Below are 22027 nucleotides of genomic sequence, written 5' to 3' on the forward strand. Positions count from 1 at the left end.
GTTTAAATTTAGAACTATTTACATATCTAACACATAAAATATTAATATTACATGCATACCACCCATATAACAAATTTGGGTACATGTAACGAAATATTAAAGTTTATAAGATGATATAAATGATACAAATGAATTATATTAGTGATATATTTGATATTAAAGTTGTATTTGAGCGGTAAACATCTAATATTGATGTTTTGGATGTTAGATATGTAAATAGTATTAAATAAAATGGTATGTATGCAAATTTCGCTTAAATTTATTGTCAACTAAACATTTCTTAGAATTGAAATCATTTGAATTAAAGGGTTGCTTTTGAAAAAGAATCTTAGAAGTCTAAAATTATCTAACATAAGGTTGGTGGTGATGCGAGAGGATCACGGAGGATTTGACGCTCGACGGCGACAATACGCAGGAAGCTTTGAAGTAGTTTCCACGAGCAAAATAAAAGGGTCAAATTCCTTATCAGACAGCAAGAAAGTGTAGAGGATAAGAAACAGAGGCATTTTTTTATAGCATCGAATATTTATTTATTTATTTATTTACAAAATTAATGCCGACCTATATTCAATTGAAGTATAATAATTTAAATTTCGAGAAATAAAATAAAATTCTAATATAGTGAACGCGGCCGGAAACGCCTTGACGCTCCGTTTGGTGGCAAGATTTTAAAACAATCTATTAGTTTTGATTTAAATAATTTTTATAGTTTTATCGGATCTAAATTTGGGCAAATTATTGCATCTGGTCATCGGACGCGGAGAATAGTTTCAGACATCCAATAAAAATTTGCCACGTCACCTGCGCTTTTGACTTGCGCTTTAGTTGCGCTTAGTTGCACTTTAGTTGCGCTTTAACTGTGCTTTACCTGTGCTTTTGACTGCGCTTTGACCGGCGCTTTACATGCGTTTTACTTGCGCTTTTGAGGCGCTTAATTTAAAAATAATATTTTATTAATATCCGGACCTATCTCCGCGTCCGATGACCGGATGCAATAATTGGTTTATGTTGTTTTTACTGTTAAATATCATTAAAAAATGATTTTGAGATATGAAGGAACAAAATATTAATTTGGATATCAAGCGATAAATCTTAAGAAATATTGGTAGTTTCTGTAAAAGACTGTTTGGGTGGAAGTAAAATGGGTGTAAAATATTTCAAATGTAGGGTTGAAAATATTGTGTTTGGTTGAAATATAAAATAATGCAAAGTAAAATAAAGTAATTATAGTGAAAACTATTTTAGTTTTTTTTTTGGGTGAACTAAACTTACCTAATTTTGAACGAGAACAGTTTACAACGCAAACAAGTTCACTTAACCCCTGCCACCCTTGCTGCCCACCATCGTTGGTCGCCTCCAGCCACCACTTATTGCCACTCATTGCCACAAGTCGCCACCCATCCCCGCCGCCATCCACCACCACAATCACCAATCACCACCACCGCTGACCATTACAGTCGCCAACCACCTTTGGTCACCGCCACTTGCCGCCGACCACCATCTTGGGACTTTAAACTGCAGTAATTTACTTCAAGCCAAATGAAAAAAAAAAATATATTCACTCGCAAATGCATTTACTTTATACTCATCTTATAACTTCAAAATATTCCTTTTACCCTAGCAATTTTTTTTTCAAAATTATATGGTTGAAATTCTTAAGTTGAAAAATTATTTAAATTCTTAAGTTTTTTTTTTCAAAATTTTCGAATTAATTCATGTAAAAATTTTAAATTCAAATCAATTAAAAATATGGAAGAACATCTAAGTAGGGGCGGATACAGCTTCTTTTTTTAGGGTGGACAAAAAAAATTTTTGCTACTATATAAATGATTTAATCTTTTGATACTATGGCTCGGCTCAGAAGCTCGTTGAGCCACTCAATTAATTTAAAGTATATTTAAATTAGCATTATATAATACATTTTAAAATTCTTAGATTAATTCTAGATTAAAAATAAAATTATAAAAATAATTAAAATTTTAATTCTAAAACTAGGAAATCAAATTAAACTCAATAATCGAGTCAAGCTCGAACTTTCCAAATGAGCTCGAGCAATTTGTTTAGAGTTTGAATAATTTTTGGTCAATGATTGAAATTTTTATTGCATATGTTCTCAATCTTTATTTGAATTTGTTTGAACCTTATAGTTATTTGAGCCAATTTTGATCATAGGAGCCCTAAAAAAGCAGTCTACCGTCCAAATTATGAGAGTTTTATCTCAACAAAACTATCAAACATAATTAACATGTATACTTTCTTAGGCTCAGTTTGGAATAGTTTTTTACTACTTTTGGAAATAGTGTTTTAGTATAAAATTTTCAAATTGAAATTTTTTTTGTACTAAAAAGTTGTTGTAGAAGGTAGCAAAAAAGTCATTTCAAATGAAACATTGACTTCATTTGGGACAGCTAGGGATGTCAATTTTTGACCTGACCCGAAACCCGACCTGAACCCGACCCGAAAAAATCCGGGTTCGGGTCAACCCGAACCCGAAACGGGTCGGGTTCGGGTTGAACAAATCAATCCGTTTTAAAAATCGGGTCGGGTTCGGGTTGACACAGCAACCCGAAATTGACCCCAAATTGACCCGAAAGTGACACAGAAACTCATATTAGACCCGAAAACCCGAGATTGACCCGTTTTTTACCAAAAAAATTAATATTGACCCGATTTTGATATGAAAATTAGCAATTTTAGGTCAACTTCGGGTCATTCGTGTCGGGTCGGGCTGACCCGGACCCGAATCAGGTCGGGTTTGGGTCCAAAAACCTGACTCGTTTTTAAAAACGGGTCGGTTCGGGTTGACCCGAACAGTGCCGGGTCAGTTCCGGATTCGACCCGAACCCGACTTGCTGACCCGAATTGACACCCCTGGGGACAGCTTCTTTACTATTTTAAGAAGCAAATCGTTCCAAATGAAGCTTTAGGCTTTGTTTTAGATAAATTTCTTTATGCTTCTTAAAACAATTTTTTAGCATAAAATTCTTAATTTTTTACTAGAAGATGCTTTAAGGAGTAAGAAGTTAGTCTCAAACGAAACTTCAATTTGAAACATCAATTTTTCTCCCCAAAAAATTGAACCAAATGATAATTCAAAAATTAAAAAAATTTAATTTTAAAATTATGAACGTATAATTAAATTTCACACCCCAGAAAATTATAAACGATATAGTTCGAAGATAAATAAATCCAAAAATTGGAACCAAACCGAATCTCGCTGACTGGAGCAGCTGCCGACAAGCTGCGTTAGTCAATTAAAGATGGATACGCTGGCCCAATCACGATCAAATGAAATCACCCGCAACGCCGGAATCCAAATACGTCCGCCCTCAACTGTTCCTCGCACCTCCTCTGACCCTCACCGCGTTCCCATTCCAACTCGACTGGGCGGGAGATCTCTTTCTGCACCCCGAGATCTGGAAATCTGATCTTAGCCGGTACGAAGATCCGGCGGGGAAGGCATCCTCCGGCCACCACCAGGTTTTACTTACTCTCTTTTCATAAACCAATGTTTGGATCTTTTTGTTTAGGAAGGCTTGTAGTAGCAGTGCATTAGCGGAAAGAGCAAGTGAGGGAGATGGTGATCGATTCTTCTTCTCTAGGAGAAATATCATTTTGAGCAATGGGTGAGGTTGAGAGGAGAGAAGTGAGTGGGGCATGGTAATGGAAGAGGGTAATTAAGGCGAGGCTTTATTTTTGATGTTGTTTTGATCTGATGTGAAAAACATAGGTTTTCCTACTGTATTATGGCGGCAAATTTTGGCTATTAAGCTCTTAATTCCTTTGTCCATTGTCGGCTAATACTGAAGTTTATTTTGGTATTTTGGGAAGCTGCAGAATGTTCGGTATGAGGAGGGTGAATCTTTCTTTCATTTCTTTGTTGGGGAAAACGGTCCAATGCCTATTTCAAAGGATCGTGCTATTTTTCTATGAGATACAGTCGTCATCATCATCATCAATGTGCTTTGCTCAGCTGTTTGGGGTTTTCTTTGGATTTATGCACTCCTGTACACTAGGATTTTTTGACTCAATAATTTTTCAGGATAAGTAGAAAATCCAAATTAGTTAATTTTTGGAATAAATCTTTGTTGATTCAAAAGATTACTAAAAATTATATATTTTATGCAAACATATTTTATTTTAAAATCCATCTCCGTATACTCATATTAGTAGGGGTCTAAAAAGCATTCATGGGATTATTGATAGTCGGGTGTGAATGGGAATTTTTATAGGATGATGATTGGGTTGAAATTAACTGATTCTTCTATTCTGTTCATGATTGAGAATGGAATCTTTAGGTTTATTTTGTCGCAGGAGGTGGGCACTAAGAGTTTTAGAATATATAAATAACCAACTTATAGAGAGATAAGCATGAATAGTGTAAGTGGTCAGCGGTCTTAGCCTAAATCCATAGTTCTGGGAAGAAAACCACTAAAAGCCTTAACCCCATCTTGATACAAGTCACTTCAACTCTCATCGTCACTTCTTTTGCGGTATTCAATTTCTTCCCAATTCCTCCTTTCGATATAAAGAAAAAACATAAATAAATACTCGGGTATTTGAGCATTGTGACTTTGTAGCTAACATGTTTGTAACTGCATAATGGGGATTCCAAAGAGGAGGTCATAATAGAGTGGAGTCGAGGGTGATATGACAAGCATCTAGAAAACCCCATCGGCCCCGAATCTCCTGGTCTGGATCGACCCAAATGTTGTCAATTAGATCATGTTAAAATGCAGACAATCTTGATTGAGTATGAGAACTGAGGTGTCACATTTCCCTCTTTCATTTGGAGGGTTTCATTTATGGGGCTTTATTGAGTGAAGTAGCCCTCTTTCTAGCATTTTGATCAATTTCTCTAGTTGGGTATGGTTGGAGCAATTACAAAGAGAAGTTTTGGTAAATTTGAGCTATCAGTGAGGATGAGACAAAAGCCTTGGAGAGGGTGGGGCAAGAGCAATGATAGATGAGGTAAAATTGAAGCTAGCAGTGGAGGTCATGTAGAGAGAGGAAGAGGATACAATAGAAGCTACTCATTAGGGAGAAGTGGTGATGATGAAAACTACTTAAGATTAGGTCACCTGAATTGAAGTGACTATGATGACACATCTAGAGAGGCGAGTTATCTAGGCTGCTTGGCTTGAGGAAGAGAGGATAGTGAAGGTCGTGACAAACAAGCTAGCCTCCAAGGAAGCAATCACGAAAGAGAGCATTCTTCTCACCCATAAGAGGAGAATAGAAAATAAGATGGAAAAAGTAGTAAAGCTTGCACGACCATTACCAAATTGTGCCAGCATTAGCAAGGGAGGTTGAAGGTGAGGTTGCGTCCATAAAGCAATGAGGTGGTGATCCAACTCGATCCCAACATGTGTATCTGGATGGAACTGTGGTGGAGTGGTTGAATCATGAGGTTTTTGGAGAGGATATTCCCTTGGAGGAATTGCTTAAGGTTCAACTCCATCGAGTTTCTCCATAGTGTATGCTCATATTGAGCAAGTTTAAAAGAAGAGCTTGGATACATGTTCGAGGATGTCTTATATTAGGATGATTGACCTCAAGTGGAGCAACATCGAGAGGACACATGCTTTAATACCATCAAGGAGTTGTCAAGCTGGTCCTAGACCTGCATAGTGAAAGCAAAGTTCTGACGGATATTGCTATAGGGTTGAGCCAAACCATATGTTCGATGGATGCCAAATGTAGGGTTATACGACATATTTTGAAGATCATAAGGCCATTTTTGACAAATAGTCTTTTCATATGCAAAGCTGCGATATTCAGGAGGGTTATACACCTGAGGAGAGCATCATGTCACATTTCTCGAACTCAATGGGGTCACTAATGGAGCTGGGCATCTGGGACATAAGAATGCTAATCACCAAAGAAACTAATAAGGGTGTTGGGAAGTAAATCTTGGATGAAATACACGAGAAAAAAGAAAATGCTATGAAGAAGAAAGAACATCTGGAGTTCACGTAATCCGAAATCGGATAAAAACCACGAAGTCACACCACATCAAAAATCCATTATGAAAATGAGAGAAATTATACATATCTCTCTTCTCACACTTTCTCATTGTCTCTATTCTCTTCTCACACCGTGCTAAGGGATTACTAATTACAAGAACGTTGAAGGAGTTTACCTTGAATCATGATAGAAGAAATCATCATGAGAGGTTCAATGGCATAACTTCTATTGCAAAACGAAAGAGTATATGAAGGGGAATTTTAAAGATTTGGAGTAATGTGTGACTACCATAAGAAAAATAAGTTGCTAGATATTAATATTGCTGAATATTGGTAGGGTGCAGATCTAAGTGGTGCTCTTTTGGTGATTACTTGAGATAGATGTAATGATTAGTCTATTTTGGATTCAACTTGTTCATACTGTATGTGTCCTTAGAAGAAGCTTTTTTTAAAAAAAAAAATTTACCAGCCATGTACTAGTGGTTAAATTTACATGAGAATTAATGCAGCGTGTAAGACAATTACTTCTAATAATGTGAATTTGATGATGCATGAAATTTTGAGTTGGACATTAACTAAAGTTAGGCCTGCACCAGATCTTAAGAAGAATATTACATTTTAGAATGCTCTCAATGAAACAGGAGGCATGTTATTAGGAGATACTAAAATTCTTAAGGTTTCCATTATTTTTCACAAAAGTGAATAGAGTTGGTATGCTTTATGTGCTATGAAGTGGAACTTTAAGTGAAGTTACTTCAAATTCATAATTTGTGTTAGAGCACTGTGATTTCAGAAAGCATGAAAATGTTAGCTTCTTGGTTGCAGGTCCAATTTTAAGATAAAGGTGGGCACAAGTTAAAGGGCAGATTATTGGAGATGATTAGATCGATTAATCTTTTATTGTGTAGTTTATCTTAATGTAAGATCATGCCATTGTAAATTGAGAGTAAAGAGACAACTGCTTTGATGGTTTAAATATTCATTTAGGTGAACTTCGATTGCAACATATGAGCTTCAGAAGTCTTTTCTGGATATGAAATTCAGGAACCATTATGGCTTCGTTGAATTGCTTGGTGTTAGCTCTTTAGAGCTTTGAGAGGTTGAGGTGCTTTGGTTTTGAGATGTGACATCTCAATTTTGAAGAGGGTAGTCAGAAGAGGGAGGATAGTGATTATTGGGGAAAATGGCTCGGACAAGGATCAACACTTAATGGGCTTTTGTTATGACATGCTTCTAGGGAAAAAGCTAGACTAAAATAGACATTACCTTGCATAACATGTGCTAGGTTATTTTAATTTTTATCAAAGCTAACCCTCCTCTAGTATGATGTGTGGTTCAAGGATAGATTAAGCTGAATTTAGCAGGCTCATAACATCTCGAATATGAGTAAGCTAGTCTAGAAAGGTTGGGGAGTGATTGCCAGGGTAGATGTCTTGGAAGAGTAGCAACTCTTGGCAGACTTCTAGGATGGTAGGATTCTAGAAGAAAAGGGGGTTTGGAATGAACTAAATCCACGTAGTGAAAATGTTAATGGGCTTTGAAAGTACCGTGTTAAACCAAATATATAAAGTGCCTTTTGTGGTGGTAGATGGAGCTTCTTTAGAAACCATACAATCAAGCTTGCTTGTGTTGGAGTACTCTCAAAATGGGTGACCTTTTCAAAATTGCACCAAGAATGGCACAACTGTGTTTTATTTGATATGGGATAGGCTAAACTAAAGCAAACAATACCTCACAAAGCATGGACTAGACTATTGTGGAGAGGAGTCATGAAGGAGATCTAAAACATATTACCACATTATTAAGTCAATGGAGGGATTTATATGGATTTTTTAGCTCAATAATTTGATAGTACAAATGAAAATTCAAATTAATAATTTTAGAAATAAATCTATGGGGTTGCTTGTTCTGTTGAAAAAGGAGTACAAATTAAAGTGAATGCAGTGTGAGTAAAAGTAATATATTGAAATGGTTTCCAATTATTTGTTGAGTGCGCTATAAGCGCAAGAGTTTAACTTTTTTTTTTGGGCTTAAAGTAAAGGAATGTTGTGCAGAAATAGTAGTGCACTTGAAACAATAGTTGATTAGAGGTGATAGATGGTGATGAAATTGTACAACGACAATGGCTATAGCTGTTGGTAGCCAGTGGTGGTCGATGATAGTTGGTGATGGGTGGGAAGCTAGAGGGGCGATTGGTGGCAATGACCCACTATAATCAACGATGCATGATGTTGGGTGGCGAATGTTAGTGGTGATTGGTAGTGGGTGGCAATGGTGGGTGATGGAAGACAATTGTCAGGTAAAGGTAGCTGGATGTGGCTAGCTTTGCTTCACATAAGTTGTGTATCTTGAATTTACTCAAATTGGATAAATTTCAAATACATTGAAAATAAACTAGAGGATGTATTTCAAACAGGTTGAAATTTTATATTGCATTTACTTTTCTTCCAACAAAATAATGGAATTTTCAAATCACATGCATTTCGAATGCAATACATTAGGAATACTTGTAATCAATCACCTCATAAATCTATTCTCATGTTTATTACAAATTATGTTCTTTTATTAAGTATTTTGTTTTTGAATAAAACTCTTTAAACTTTTATAGTTAGAAGACTAAAGGGAATGGGATTATAAATATATTTGGTGATATGCAGTGCATTGGGAGACATGCATAGGTGTGGGAATTTATGTCTAGTGATTGAAGCATGATGACTGAAAGCAGAGTGTATTTTTTTCCGGAAATGTAAGATGGTAATGTAATTAAAGAGATGAGAGAGAAAAATAAGAATAAGAATAAAACGAAGCATTTTTTATGATATGGAGTACTATTTTGACATGTGAAAACATAGTTGTGCTAGAAATTTTGTGATGATTCCATAGTCATGCAGGAATATACCCTTTCAAGGAATTTATATATTGATAATTTCCACTATTAGTTAAATCTTCTTTGTGTATTTTAACTTTTGTGTAATATTTTCTCTTTTGTTTGACTGCAGCAACGGTTTAGGGCCTCTCTTTTTGTTGTGATATTGGGTATTTTGGTTTGGGGATGGATATTTCTTGTGCTTCTTTTATTTTTACACTTACGTAGCTTCTCTAGAATGGATCAAATCTTCTCCTCTCATATTTTCGTCAAAACCACATGGGTTTCTTTTTGTGGTGCTCAGTTTCTTTTTGTTATTATTTTATGTATTCATTATATTTGTTTCTAGTAGGTGTTTCCATATAAAACAAATTAGGTTTTTGTTCAAACACACATGCCAGAGCCATTTTATTAATCGTTTACTGATCCTAATGAACTTTATTCTGTTTAATGAAAGTGCTTACGAGCATTATAATTTGTTATTGGCGTTACTGGTATTTTTATGTTTACATGAATCTTTCTTTTAGTCTTTATTACAGTATTTTTCTGTTGTTTCAATTTATATTCTCCGCTTGTAATGTGCAACTTGAACATATCAATGAGGATTGAGCATTCTTATGTTATGGTCAGCACCTTATGACATTGTTAATGAAGGAAATATTGAATGACGGAATCTTGCAGATTCATTGGACATAGAGCACTCGACATTGATCTATATATCTGTCTGCTTGGTTATGTTGCTTTTAGCGTAATATTTCATAACATAAGGAAATTCATTGTTGCCGTGTGCGACTTGAAGTGAAGCACCATGGGTTCAAGGTTTCCATCACATCAGCTGAGCAATGGCCTGTATGTTTCGGGTCGACCAGAGCAGCCAAAGGAAAAAGCCCCGACCATGAGTTCCACGGCCATACCTTACACAGGTGGGGATATTAAGAAATCTGGAGAACTTGGAAAAATGTTTGACATTCCTGTTGATAACACAAGACACAGGAAATCTGGGCCTATCACTAATGCTCCCACAAGGAATGGGTCCTTTGGAGGTGCTTCACTCCCGTCTCCACACCCCTACTTTCTCTCTCTCTCTTTCTGGTGACTTGTAATGCACTTGAAGGCTTAGTTTAGTTATATTTTTCTACTATATTTTCAGGTTCATCTGTTGTTGCTGGTGCTTCAGGTAGGCAGAGGTCCCATTCTGGTCCACTTAATAAACAGGGAGAACCAGTGAAGAAGTCTTCTGGGCCTCAAACTGGTGTTGCTCCTCTGTCTCGGCAAAATTCAGGCTCCCTTCCTCCAGTGCTCCCAACTACCGGGCTCATCACATCTGGCCCTATTTCCTCAGGTCCACTGACTTCTTCTGGAACTCCTCGGAAAGTATCTGGTCCTCTCGACTCCACTGGAGTGGCTAAGCTACAGAAAACATTCATTGCAAATAACCAAGCTATTACGAAGCTCAATCAGGAGGGAAACTATTCTTATAAGAAGAGCTTCCCCAAGAACTTGTTTTGGTCGGTGATCCTTCTTTTTTGGATGTGTTTCATTGCTGGGTGTATTTTCTTAGGACTCAAAATTACATTATTCTAGTTATTGTTGTGGTTATCTTTTCTTTTGTTGCAGCATTTCTTATCTGGAATCTTTTTTGCATCAGGAGAGCTGTTAAAGGATTTGTTGATCGATACCCAGATGCAGAACTTAGAACAGCAAAAGATGGTCAATATGTCAAGGTTTCAGGGGTATGAAATTGATGATTTTCAATGTTTGTTATATAGTTCTATATTTGCTTTGAGTGTGCTTGTTAATTCCCTTTCTTCAAGTTAGAGCTATTTACACTGAACTATTTTGCACTTTATACCTCTCACAATGTTGTTTTGAAAACCAACTGCTTCAAATGATGAGGAGATTAAAACCTATTGTTTATTTTCTGATGAAAGTTGCTGCTGCTGAACATGCAAGTTCAATATTTCAGCTACTAATCTCATGTGATATTATATCTTATCTTGTTGTTGGCTTATAAAAATGATTTACTTATGTTAATTCATTGGCTGTATCAGCATCTATAAGCTCTCGTTTATATGACCTATGTCAATCTTGAGTAATGTTTTGCTCAAACTATTGCAGGTTGTTACCTGTGGGAATGTTCCTCTTCAGTCATCTTTTCTGAACGTTCCTAGATGTGTGTACTCATCTACTTGTTTATATGAATATAGAGGTTGGGACTCAAAGGCTGCTAATTCTCAGCATCGGCGTTTTTCATGGGGATTAAGATTTGTAGAGGTATGCAATGCTGATATTTCCATAGAGATTATTTCATTTTGCATAATAGATTTTTGACGATTTGTCATATTGTCGCATAACTTCTAATTATTTGACAGAGGCATGTTGTCGACTTCTACATCTCTGATTTCCAGTCTGGGTTAAGAGCATTAGTCAAGACAGGTTATGGTGCAAGTGTGACACCATACGTTGATGAGTCGGTAGTTGCAGATGTGGATACTAGCAAAAGAGAAGTATCACCTGAATTTCTTAAGTGGTTGATGGAGAGGAACCTTTCAATTGATGGTCATGTGATGCATCTAAAAGAGGGGTAATTTCACATTTTATTTTTCTTAAGAGCCTATAATGCCGACTTGGGGCAATTGTTAGTTGTCTCAAGCGTATTTTAGAGGTGTTAATTGTGGATTATAGAAATAAAATCTATGCATATGCAAGGGCAAAGTTAAGTACATTGATCTCACTCCTGGCTCTGCATTAATGGGAGCTTTATGCACTGGGTATATTCTTTTTTATTTTGGTTAAGATTTTACGTTTTTTGCATAATGGAGAAAAGAATTTTCTTCCCTAGAAAGTAAATAGAAAGATATTTATCTAAAAAAACTGAGAGAATAAATTAGCAATCGCATACTTCTTATATATATATATATATATATATTGAATTTCTCCTCTTAGCTATTGTTTCCTTTTGCTTTGTCATTATATAAAGATTAAGATGAGGAACTGCCTGTATCTTTGCTTTTGCGTCTTTCAGAAAAGTCCCAAAAACATTCTAGATACTGTTAGAATACTTTCCTCTCCCCATAATGCTCGAGACTTGTGATTTGCTTTAATCATGTTGCAAGCAATATCGAGTATTTGATCCACCTTTATGCTATACAATACTGAATATGCATGGTCATGGCCTGCCGAAGGATCATTAATTTGTACGTTGTAATAGAATGGTGAACCCCAAAGCATATCAATACTCCTGCTATTAAGTCATTCGTTACACATTCATGATATTTATCTATCATGAATGGGTCATCTTTGAATGCTTTTTACCTCTGCAAGTTCATCATCTTTGAAAGTCCCTTAATGGTTTTCAGCGCCTAGCCCCTTTTCTGCCTTCCTAATTATTTTTCTCATCCCCACAACCCTTTGAATACTTGCTTTCAGGTTCTTTGACTTATATTTTTTGATATTAAATTTCAAACACAGGTAACATTGATCTATTTCTTGCTTTCATGCCTTCTACGATGGCCCTCTGCATCATTTTAGAGGAGGAAAGTAGGTTGTTAGGGAATATAGTTTGATATACCATGAGTTTTTAAAAACTAGTGAAAATGTTTAGTCCCACATTGTTGTGTTGGTAGAATGAGCTAGCCTATGAGGCTTACACAGACATGAGCTAGGCCAACCCTAATGAAAATTTGCATAGATCTTTACAGACAATTTTTCAAATGCCTTGGTCTGTTTTAATAATTTCTTTCCACTTAAAATTTTATATAACAGCAATATACTAGTATTAATTTTCAACATCATTAAAGTAAAGATGGATTTTGTTATACTTGTTGCGGCTAAACACTCCACCTTCAAGTTCAATTTTGTGCTAAACACTCCACCCGACAAGGTTTTGAAAATTCTGATAAAACTTCTTGTGATTGGGTAAGTGTTGATCATATTTGCAAAACTATTATTTTGAATGCATGTTTTAATGATATTTTTGATATGTATTATAAGTTAATTATGCTATTTATATATTGAATACTTTGGAAAAGAAATTTGTTCTTTGAAATGTTGGAACACAGAAATATGCACTTTGCATCTCTTTTGAGATTTCAAGTGGTTGATAGTTGATTCTAAAGAGATATTTCCTCAAGTTTATGAATTTCACTTTCTTATAAGTGAACTTCTTTACGAGGATATTAACCTTCTTTAACCTTTTCTTGCTGCTGATTTGGTATAAAAATTATTTGATTTTTAGAAAGAATACAACTAGGGGATGAAGATAAAAGAGAGGATACCACTTCAGAACAATGTATTGTGAACATTAGGATGTAAGAAAGAAATAAGAAGATAGAGGAATAAGAGAAGGCCATTGACTGATTTCAAATGCTAATTTGGTACCAGTGAATATTGGAATTACTACCATAAATGGAAACAATGAAAAGAAATATAATTATAAAAAGATGGGTAGCTATTTTGTTTACAGTAAACTAGGTCATTATAAGCTTAATGGAAGCATATGAAAGATAATTACAATTCGTCCAGGCAAACTCGGTAAATGCTAATTATACAATAGTTGATATGTGATATCTAAAGTGATCCCGATGGAAAAAAAATCAGGGTTGGTTGACTTTGGAGTAGCTAGGCTTATTTGAGCTTGCATGAGTCTTTCATTTTATTTTTAGTGCGAAGAAGATAAACTTTTCTTGGGAGATTCAAGGTAGACAAATGTTGCTAGAAAATTGAAGAGATTTAAGTCTATTACCAATTACTCATACTGGTAAAGTTTTATTGCCAACCCTCACCGTAAGCTTCACATGTCTTCTCTTCATATTGTTCCTAATCTAACTCATAACCTTCTCTCTGTAAACCGCCTCACACTGATAATTCTTGTTCTGTCATGTTTGACTCCGCTGGCTACAAAATCAAGGATCTGAAGACCAACCAAATTCTCCTTCACGGTCCATGTCATCGAGGCTTCTACCCCATATCTACTGATCCAGCTCGTGGCATACCCATCTCTGCTCTTTCCGTAGCATCCTCCAATACTTAACTGTGGCATCGATGCTTGGGCATCCTTCACATCAAATTCTTATTAAATTACCAAAATGAGCAAGCTCTACCATATTTTCTATTTCTAAAGCTTTTCATTGTAATGCTTGTGCACTTTCTAGAAGCCACAAGTTGCCCTTTTCCTCTTCTTCTTATAGATCAATTCCTGTTTTAGATTTGATATGTAATGATGTATGATGACCTTCCCCCACCTTATCGTTACATGATTTCAAATACTATGTTTTATTTGTAGACTATTTCTCCCGTTTCTCTTGGGTTTATCCTTTAAAGGCTAAATCAACTATTTTTTTTCTTTTCAATTTAAAGCATTGACTGAAAAACAATTCAATATACCTATAAAATGCCTGCGTTTAGACGGCGCTTTCTAGCACACAGTGGTGCTTTACATCAAGTAATTTGTCCCTATACATCGAAGCGAAACGGTGTTGCAGAGCGCAAGCATTGTCATATTCTTGAAATCACACGTGTCTTACTTCATGAAGCTAATTTACCACTAAAAATTTGGGTACATGCTATCCTCATTGCAGTCCACCTAATAAATCGTTCACAATCTCTTCTAATTAATCATCCTCTCCATTTCAATTTCTCTACTATCAAATTCTTGATTATTCTTTCAGAAGACATTTGGTTGTCTTTGCTATCCATTTCCACCTCACAATTTTCTCAATAAACTTCATTCAAAATCCTTACCATGTGTCTTCATAGGCTTTGCTCCCCATACTAAAGGTTATCAATGCTTTCACATTGACTCAGGAAAATTCTTCACTTACGTCATGTAAAGTCATTGAATCCATCTTTCCTTTCTCACAACAACCACCTCCTGATCTTCCTCCATCACCAATACCTCAGTCTTATACTCCATCCATGCGAGTACCATCTATTATTCAACCCTCTACCTGTCAAACTTGCAATGATTTTCCTCTTTGTTCACATACTAATAATTCAATCCCATGTTGATGGGGACATCAGAGCGTGAAAAGTCTATCAGAGACGTGGCCGTCGATCTACAGCCACGATTGAGCCGATTTATTTTCTTTATTATTATATCATGTTGTATTTGCTTTATTAGTGTTTATGTTTTTACCTTTTACTTAAGAAAGGTCGTTTGTAAGCATAGTGGGCGTTGTCGTCTTTTTATTTTCTTGAGTCTTTGTACAAGGCTATATATAGCCCCATTGTTCTCTTTTCATGTTAATGATTGAAGGATAAAAATTTTTCACATGTTTTGAGTTCTTATGAGAACTTGAGAGAGATCAGAGTGAGATCCCTAGGAGAGGGAGAATTGTGTATCGCCCACCAACCTAGAAGAGTCGGGTTCTTGGCCTTAATTTCTATCTCTTTCTCTTCCTCCTCCCACCACAACTGTCGGCACTATCTTCCCCTCTCCCACCCACAGTCCAAGCTCCACTTGAAACCTAGAACCACCGACCCTCCACCCACACCGAACCCCTCCTTCCCCCTCATCCACCGAAATCCCACACAAATCCCCACCACCCGCCTGCCCTATTCCCCTTGCTCTCCCTCCATAATTCAAATCCCCACCTTGAGCACCTTCCATAAATGATCCCCCTTAATTTGGGAAGGCTTAATGTCAATTTTCAATCTAATTTGAATTTGAAAATTTCTTTCCTAACTTAGGAAATCTATTTTAAGAAAGTTCCTAAATTAAACCTATTGGAATTTCAAGTTCAAATTGGATATAATTAAAACCTTTTCTAATTCTTAAACCCAAATTAAGAAATCTTAATTACCTTCCATTAAGCCCAATTAACTCCCCCATAGATGCCGACCCCTATAGGTTGGATTTGGGAAATTTATTTTCTAAATGCCCATCCCTCCTCTTTGGAAATAATTCAACTCTTTTCCCCTCTACCCCCTTTGGCCGGCCCCTTCTCTAGCCCCACCTCCTTAATTTATTTCCAATTAGAGAAGTTTTTTCATTGGAAAAAAATCAATCCCCTTCCACCCTTCATGCCCGCCGCCCCCCTCTCTCTTTTCTCTCTTCCTTTTAATTATTTTCAATCAAGAGGATAATTAGGAAGCGTTTGAATCATAATTCCCTCCACCTCCCCTCCCAAAATCTGAACCAAATCTCTTACCCTTGCTCTCATCATTGGCCGGCCACCGCCCTCCCCTTTCCCCGCTTGATATCTCAAGATTATCTCCTCTTTCTCAAGAGGAGTCTTCAAGGGGAGCATCGACGATCGTCTTCAACATCTCAACCTTCAAAGGCCATGCATGAGCGATCCATATATTGATTACGGTCTCGCCTACGACGAACTAGGGTTTGTTAGCATCCTTCACTCTACCTTCTTTGACGTCAATCTGAACATCGACAACACCGTCGAAGAGTACGTAGAGCGCATTCTGGACACCCTTGTCGAGGCCATAGAAGAACAACTTGGCACCGTTCAGTTGATGCTTGCAACCCTATCGTGATAAAGGTTTACCAATCTTCTTTCTCTCATATTTTCATTGTCTAACTTGTTCTTGTGATATGATTGATTCATGAAGGTCTTGTTCATCTATCTCTATCGAGCCTAGTAATCGTAGGACTTGAGTTTGATCTCTATGCTTTTAATCTCATTGTTAGCGTAGGGATTTTGTTTTAAAGCTATTTAATTTGCATTTTATTGATATTCTATATTATTTTGATAAATTAAGCATTTGGCAAGTGGTTTAGCCTAAGCGTAGGCACCCCTTTCTTATTTTATTTTATCGTTTTAAATTGCTAATAGCTTTAATCATACTTGTTCTTATCAAGGAATCATGCAAATTCTTATTGCATCCATTAAAAGCATCTTAGTTCTACATCACATGTCCTACAAGCTCTTCACCATCTTCCCATCCCTCTCCGTCGGCTCTTCCTACTACAACCCCACAATTACAAACATATTCCCGGTCTCCATATTCTGTTTCCACTCCTATTCCTCTTATCGAGTTTGCCTTACCTCCACTCCTACCCTTCATCCAATGGTCACATGGCTTCGGACCGGGGTGCTTAAACCTAATCATATCATCAGTATGAATGCTTCTCTTATACCTTATGATCCAACTTCTTATATCGAGGTTGTCAAACATATGGTTTGGCGCCAAGCCATGTTAGATGAATTTGCTGCTCTTCAACAACATGCAACTTGAAAATTGGTTCCTCCTAGCCCCACTTAAAAATGTCTTGGGATGCAAATGGATCCCCAAAACTAAATTAGAACTATTGCATGATATAAGGCTCTACTAGTGGCTCAAGGTTGCAGTCAACAATATGGTTTGGACTATCTTCATACATTTAGTCCTGTTGCCAAACTTTCTACTATTCACATTTTACTTACAGTTGCTAGTTCATTCAAATGGCAAATACTTCAACTTGATGTGTCAAATGCATTTCTATACGGGCAACTCAAAGATACGCTTTACATGGCTCAACCTCCAGGTTTTAAAGATTCCTTAAATCCTGATTATGTTCGTCTCTTACAAAAAATCTATGGTTTAAAACAATCCCCGAGACAATGGTTTGAGACATTTTCGACATACTTACTCAGTTAAGGATTCACACAGTACAGTTGACTCGTCTTTATTGATTTTTCACAAACAATCTATAGTTCGTCTTTATTGATTTTTCACAAACAATCTATAGTTCTATACATACTTATATATGTAAATAACATATAGCTTACAGGCAATGATGATCAAACAATCACTCATCTACTTGCGGGTCTCTCCATCCAGTTTCACATGAAAAACCTCGGTTGCATCTCATATTTTCTTGGCATGCAAGTAATACATTCAACAAATGGTTTGCATTTATCCCAATCAAAGTATGCATTTGATTTACTTCGTCGGGAGGGTATGGATGATTGCAAACTTATTTCTTCTCCTACCCCTTCCAAATTCATAGCTACTCCAGCAATTCCTCTTGCCTCTGCTTTAGCAGATGATTTTTGACATTTGGTTGGATTTCTACAATATTTAACAATCACTCGCCTGGACATTGCTTACATATGCACAACCCCACATGAGGATGATTTCAAACTACTCAAACGTCTCCTTCAATATATCAAAGGTACTTTATCGTTCAGTTTGTCGATTGCTGCCAGTGATCTACATTTGCATGCTTATTCCGATTCTCCTTTCTCGGAAACCTATGATGCACCAACACTTCTCCTCAAAGAGCCTTGCAGTGTTATATACGTATCTGACATAACACGCATCTGAGATGCCTCCAACACGTATCAGACACGTCGAAAACGTGTCCGATTAAAAAATATTTAATACAAATTTGGCGTGTGTCTAACACGCGTCTTAAACATTTTATGAGAAAATATTTAAATATAATTTTTTGTATTTAAAATTTTTATATATTTAAAATATAAACTAATTTTTTTATTACTTATCGATAACACCAAATCAATCGTCCGCACTCAATACCCGATTTATCGAATATTCTTATTTTCATTTCTCTTTGGCTGGTCGCAACTTTGGTTTCATGGCAATGCCCGACGTCATCTCAATATCGACGTCTGATGTTGCTACAACATTGATATTTCAAAATTATCTCAACATCAAAGTCTGACACTATCCTGGCATTGATGCTCAACACTAGTAATTTCTATACCCACAACTTAACAGTTCATCTTTGTTTGATGTCGTCTCAACATTGATAACCAACGCCCTCTCAACATCGACGACAAACGTCCTCTTGACATCGACTCCCAATACTTACTGCATAACATCGATGACTAATACACGACATCGATGCCCGACTTTCGACATCTTAATATTAATCATTTTAAGCACAAATTCTAGTTAAATGATTTATTATTTTTAATATTATACTTATTTAATTTTTGTACACTATTTTTTAATTATAAAAATTATAATATCATGTCCAACTATGTCTGTTTCCTATATTTTCAATAATTATCATGTCACGGTCCATGTTGTGTCATATTTGTTTTGCTGTGCCCGTGTCTGTGCATCATAGTCGACAACACACTCATTTTCTGGCAGGTCAAGAAACAGAAAACTGTAGCTCGCTCGTCCTCCGAAGCAGAGCACTGTGCACTTGCAATAGCTGTTACCAACATTGACTATCACAAGAATTTCAAATTCCTTCCTGCGCCCTTATGTATTTTTGCTTGTGATAACATATCCTCCATTGCACTTGCTAACAATCCAAATTTTCACGCTTGGACTAAACACATAAAGATAGATTTTCATTTCGTCAGAGAATGTATTAAGAACAATGTGCTCAAAATTTTACATGTTCATACCACTGATCAGTTAGCTGATTTGATCACAGCTGCAGGAATCAATGCAGAGCAGTGCAGTTCAACAGTTCATGTAGTTCTGTATTTATGGGTATTTTAAAGACAAGATCTTATGTTACCAAAAGCTAGTTATAAAGTTTAGTCCTATATCACCTATTAAAAAAAGAATTTTCTTCTTTATAACAGGTTGAAGGGTTCTCTTCTTTATAAAGGATGCCTATTGCTTGCATTAGTAGAATATACTAACTCTTGTGACTTACGGTGCATTCGATCTGAGCCAAGCGAAATTGAAATAAGCAAATCCAATCTGGAAATCAATTAATTCGGTGCATGTGCATGCATTTTCCCTGTGCAGGGAGGGGGTGCAAGTTCGTGTTTGGATGCCTTGGATTAACATAATTTTTCCATCTTTTTTCTTGCGATTTCTAATATTGTTGTTCAGAACTATTTCATCCATTCTGAAATGGTGAAATTTCAAATTATTGCAGTTGAGTAAAAAAACCTTTCTTCATAATTTGTTCAATTTCTTTCATTCATTCCAAAACAGATTCCATGTCCCATCCTTACTAAAAAAACCTCTCTTTATTCATTCTCTATGGCTTTTAAGTTGAGCAAAAAACCCATCTCTTCCTTTAAAAACTACTCTTCATTCATTAGAACATTACAAAAAAGAGCTTTTTTTGTTCCTGCACACGTTCAGTGCAGATCTGTGTTAGGAATCCATTGAATTCTAAAAGATAGGCTATTCTAATAAAATTTTCCCCTTAAACTCTTCGCACAATAGCAACATGTGTATTATTTAAAAAAAAAATGTAAGATCTCAGGGGGTCCAACCAATCAAAGTTGTGCTTGTTACGCCAATTATTAATTGAAAAACTAGCTTAGAACGGTCAATCACTCATATTTCTATACCAATACATTTTTTAATTATATCATGTGAGATTAAACTCAATACCTACAGATGTCTTAATAAATTTTTTTACTCAAATTGAATCTTCATGGCATCCTCCACCATACACAGGTGCTATAAGGTAACCGTTATTATTACTCGAGGCTTTATAAAAATTGGTTTGTTTCTTGTAGGTACGTCAAAGAGGGGAGCACAGTTAGTGTGATGGGAATTGTTCGCAGAAATCATAATATTCTGATGATTGTTCCTCCCTCCGAGCCTTTCTCCACAGGTTGTCAGTGGACGAGCTGCATACAACCAACGACCATTGAAGGCATCATTCTGAGATGTGATGACAGTTCAAGTACTGATGTTATACCAGTTTAGCAACATAGCACTTTTAAGGTTACCTCTTTTGCTCTTTTACTCTTTTACTCTGTTGTGTGCCTTTTGGAGAAAAAATGATTAGGATTTCCCATCAAAATTTAATTATGGTGAAATTTTAATTTTTAAATTTACTTTAAAATAAGTGTAATATATGAATAATAAGTCAACATTCATATTGCATTTATTTTAAAATAAATTCAAAAATTAAAAAAAATCCTGAGGATATCCTCACCCAATTTATTTTTATTTTTCTTTTAGCTGAGATAACCTCCTGTTTTATATGTTTCCAAGGGATTTGTAACAAAGCTTGAGAGGAAGGGATTCGGATCCTTTTTAATTAGCATGTTAACTGTACTGTTGTATTTGCTGTATCACAACCCTACGATTCATTTTGGATGGCTGGGATTTTATTGATCAAAAATTTTTTTTTTTACTTGAACTATTCTATTTTGATGGCTTCAATTTAAATGGCCTAAAGTGAATTGCAGGGTTATGATAGGATAGCTGTATCACCAGTGCAATGACTATGATAATTAGAGATGATCCTAATCCGAGAGGACACTTTTGACATCTTGTCTCTTTCTTTCCATATGAAGATTGATTGTTTGAGAGTTTTTATAGTTAAATGGTTGTATAATATTAAATTTGGTTAAAGGTTCGATATTATTTAAATAACATTGTGTAGTGCTTTTTATCAATGTAATAGGTTTGATTCCATTCTATTTTACTTGAAAGAATTCTGTTTGGTTTGATTCATTTGAAATGAAGTAAAAAGACTTTAGATATTAATATTATTTAAACTCTATCAATGTGGAAGATAATATAAAACTTAAAAACTCTATTATATGGTAATATGACGTAGCATTACAAAGCCAAATGATAAATCAAACAGCCCCTGATTTGTGTAATCAGTTCATCAAGCATTTGTGTACAGAAAGTACTTGCATATTTCATATGACAGTACTCAAAATATTTCACTTGGAACTTGACATTAAAAAGACTAATGACTATTATTTTTCTTTAGAATAATGTTTTTTTATTATTAGTATGAAAAGTATTGGAAAATAGTGAAGATGATTGTTTCACCATGCTTTTTGATTTTACCTATGGATCATTTTCTTAGATATCAAATGAATTGAATTGCATCATCAGGACAAAATAACATTAGTGAGAAAATGTAAAAAATTTGAGATCAACCTTTTTTGTTGATATGATTCAAATTCATTAAATTTATATTTTAAACAAAGTTGGATTCAAGTTTGTTTGTAGGTGACGCTCGATCTTAGTAGTGGACGAGTTTTGAGGTTTGTGAATTAAGAATTTATGTGAGAATGGGGAGAGAAGAAAAACTCTATTAATCTGCTAGCTCAAGTCTTTATATTAAATGCTAAAGATGATCATAAATGATTTTTCTCGCCTTTTATTTATAGTGATTCAATGACTGTAAGAAAGGCTACATCAATAAAGAAGTAAACAATACAATAATTAATGATCATTGGTGCAGACTACCTTAGAAGCGCGTCACACCTTAGTTAATTGGCATATGTTTCATGAAGGCACTTATTTGTGAGAGGTCTAGTGCACATAGAATCAGATTAGC

At 35.6% G+C, this 22027-nt stretch overlaps 1 protein-coding gene across 2 annotated transcripts; it reads left to right on the forward strand.

The window, feature by feature from the left end:
- The first annotated feature begins 3219 nt into the window (after positions 1 to 3219).
- LOC110100165 (uncharacterized membrane protein At1g16860) lies at positions 3220 to 21130 on the forward strand. 2 transcript variants are annotated; one of them, XM_028698939.1, is made up of 7 exons: positions 3220 to 3480; positions 9514 to 9875; positions 10010 to 10340; positions 10481 to 10565; positions 10951 to 11106; positions 11205 to 11416; positions 20235 to 21130. In XM_028698939.1, the coding sequence occupies exons 2-7, from the start codon at positions 9641 to 9643 to the stop codon at positions 20425 to 20427; spliced, it is 1212 nt and encodes a 403-aa protein (XP_028554772.1). In that variant the 5' UTR covers positions 3220 to 3480; positions 9514 to 9640; the 3' UTR covers positions 20428 to 21130. The 2 variants fall into 2 exon arrangements, with proteins under 2 accessions (XP_028554772.1, XP_020683253.1); XM_020827594.2 differs by having other exon boundaries at positions 3224 to 3480; positions 9983 to 10340.
- Positions 21131 to 22027: the final 897 nt, after the last annotated feature.

This window comes from Dendrobium catenatum, unplaced genomic scaffold (genome assembly GCF_001605985.2).
Source record: "Dendrobium catenatum unplaced genomic scaffold, ASM160598v2 fragScaff_scaffold_1183, whole genome shotgun sequence".
Taxonomy (NCBI): domain Eukaryota; kingdom Viridiplantae; phylum Streptophyta; class Magnoliopsida; order Asparagales; family Orchidaceae; genus Dendrobium; species Dendrobium catenatum.

Excerpts from the sequence above, each read along its gene's own strand:
- LOC110100165 (XM_020827594.2), top strand. The coding sequence starts at position 9,641 with ATGGGTTCAAGGTTTCCATCACATCAGCTGAGCAATGGCCTGTATGTT. Across the intron at positions 11,107-11,204 it reads GGGGATTAAGATTTGTAGAG|AGGCATGTTGTCGACTTCTA; the intron begins GTATGCAATGCT and ends ATTATTTGACAG. Across the intron at positions 11,417-20,234 it reads GTGATGCATCTAAAAGAGGG|GTACGTCAAAGAGGGGAGCA; the intron begins GTAATTTCACAT and ends TGTTTCTTGTAG.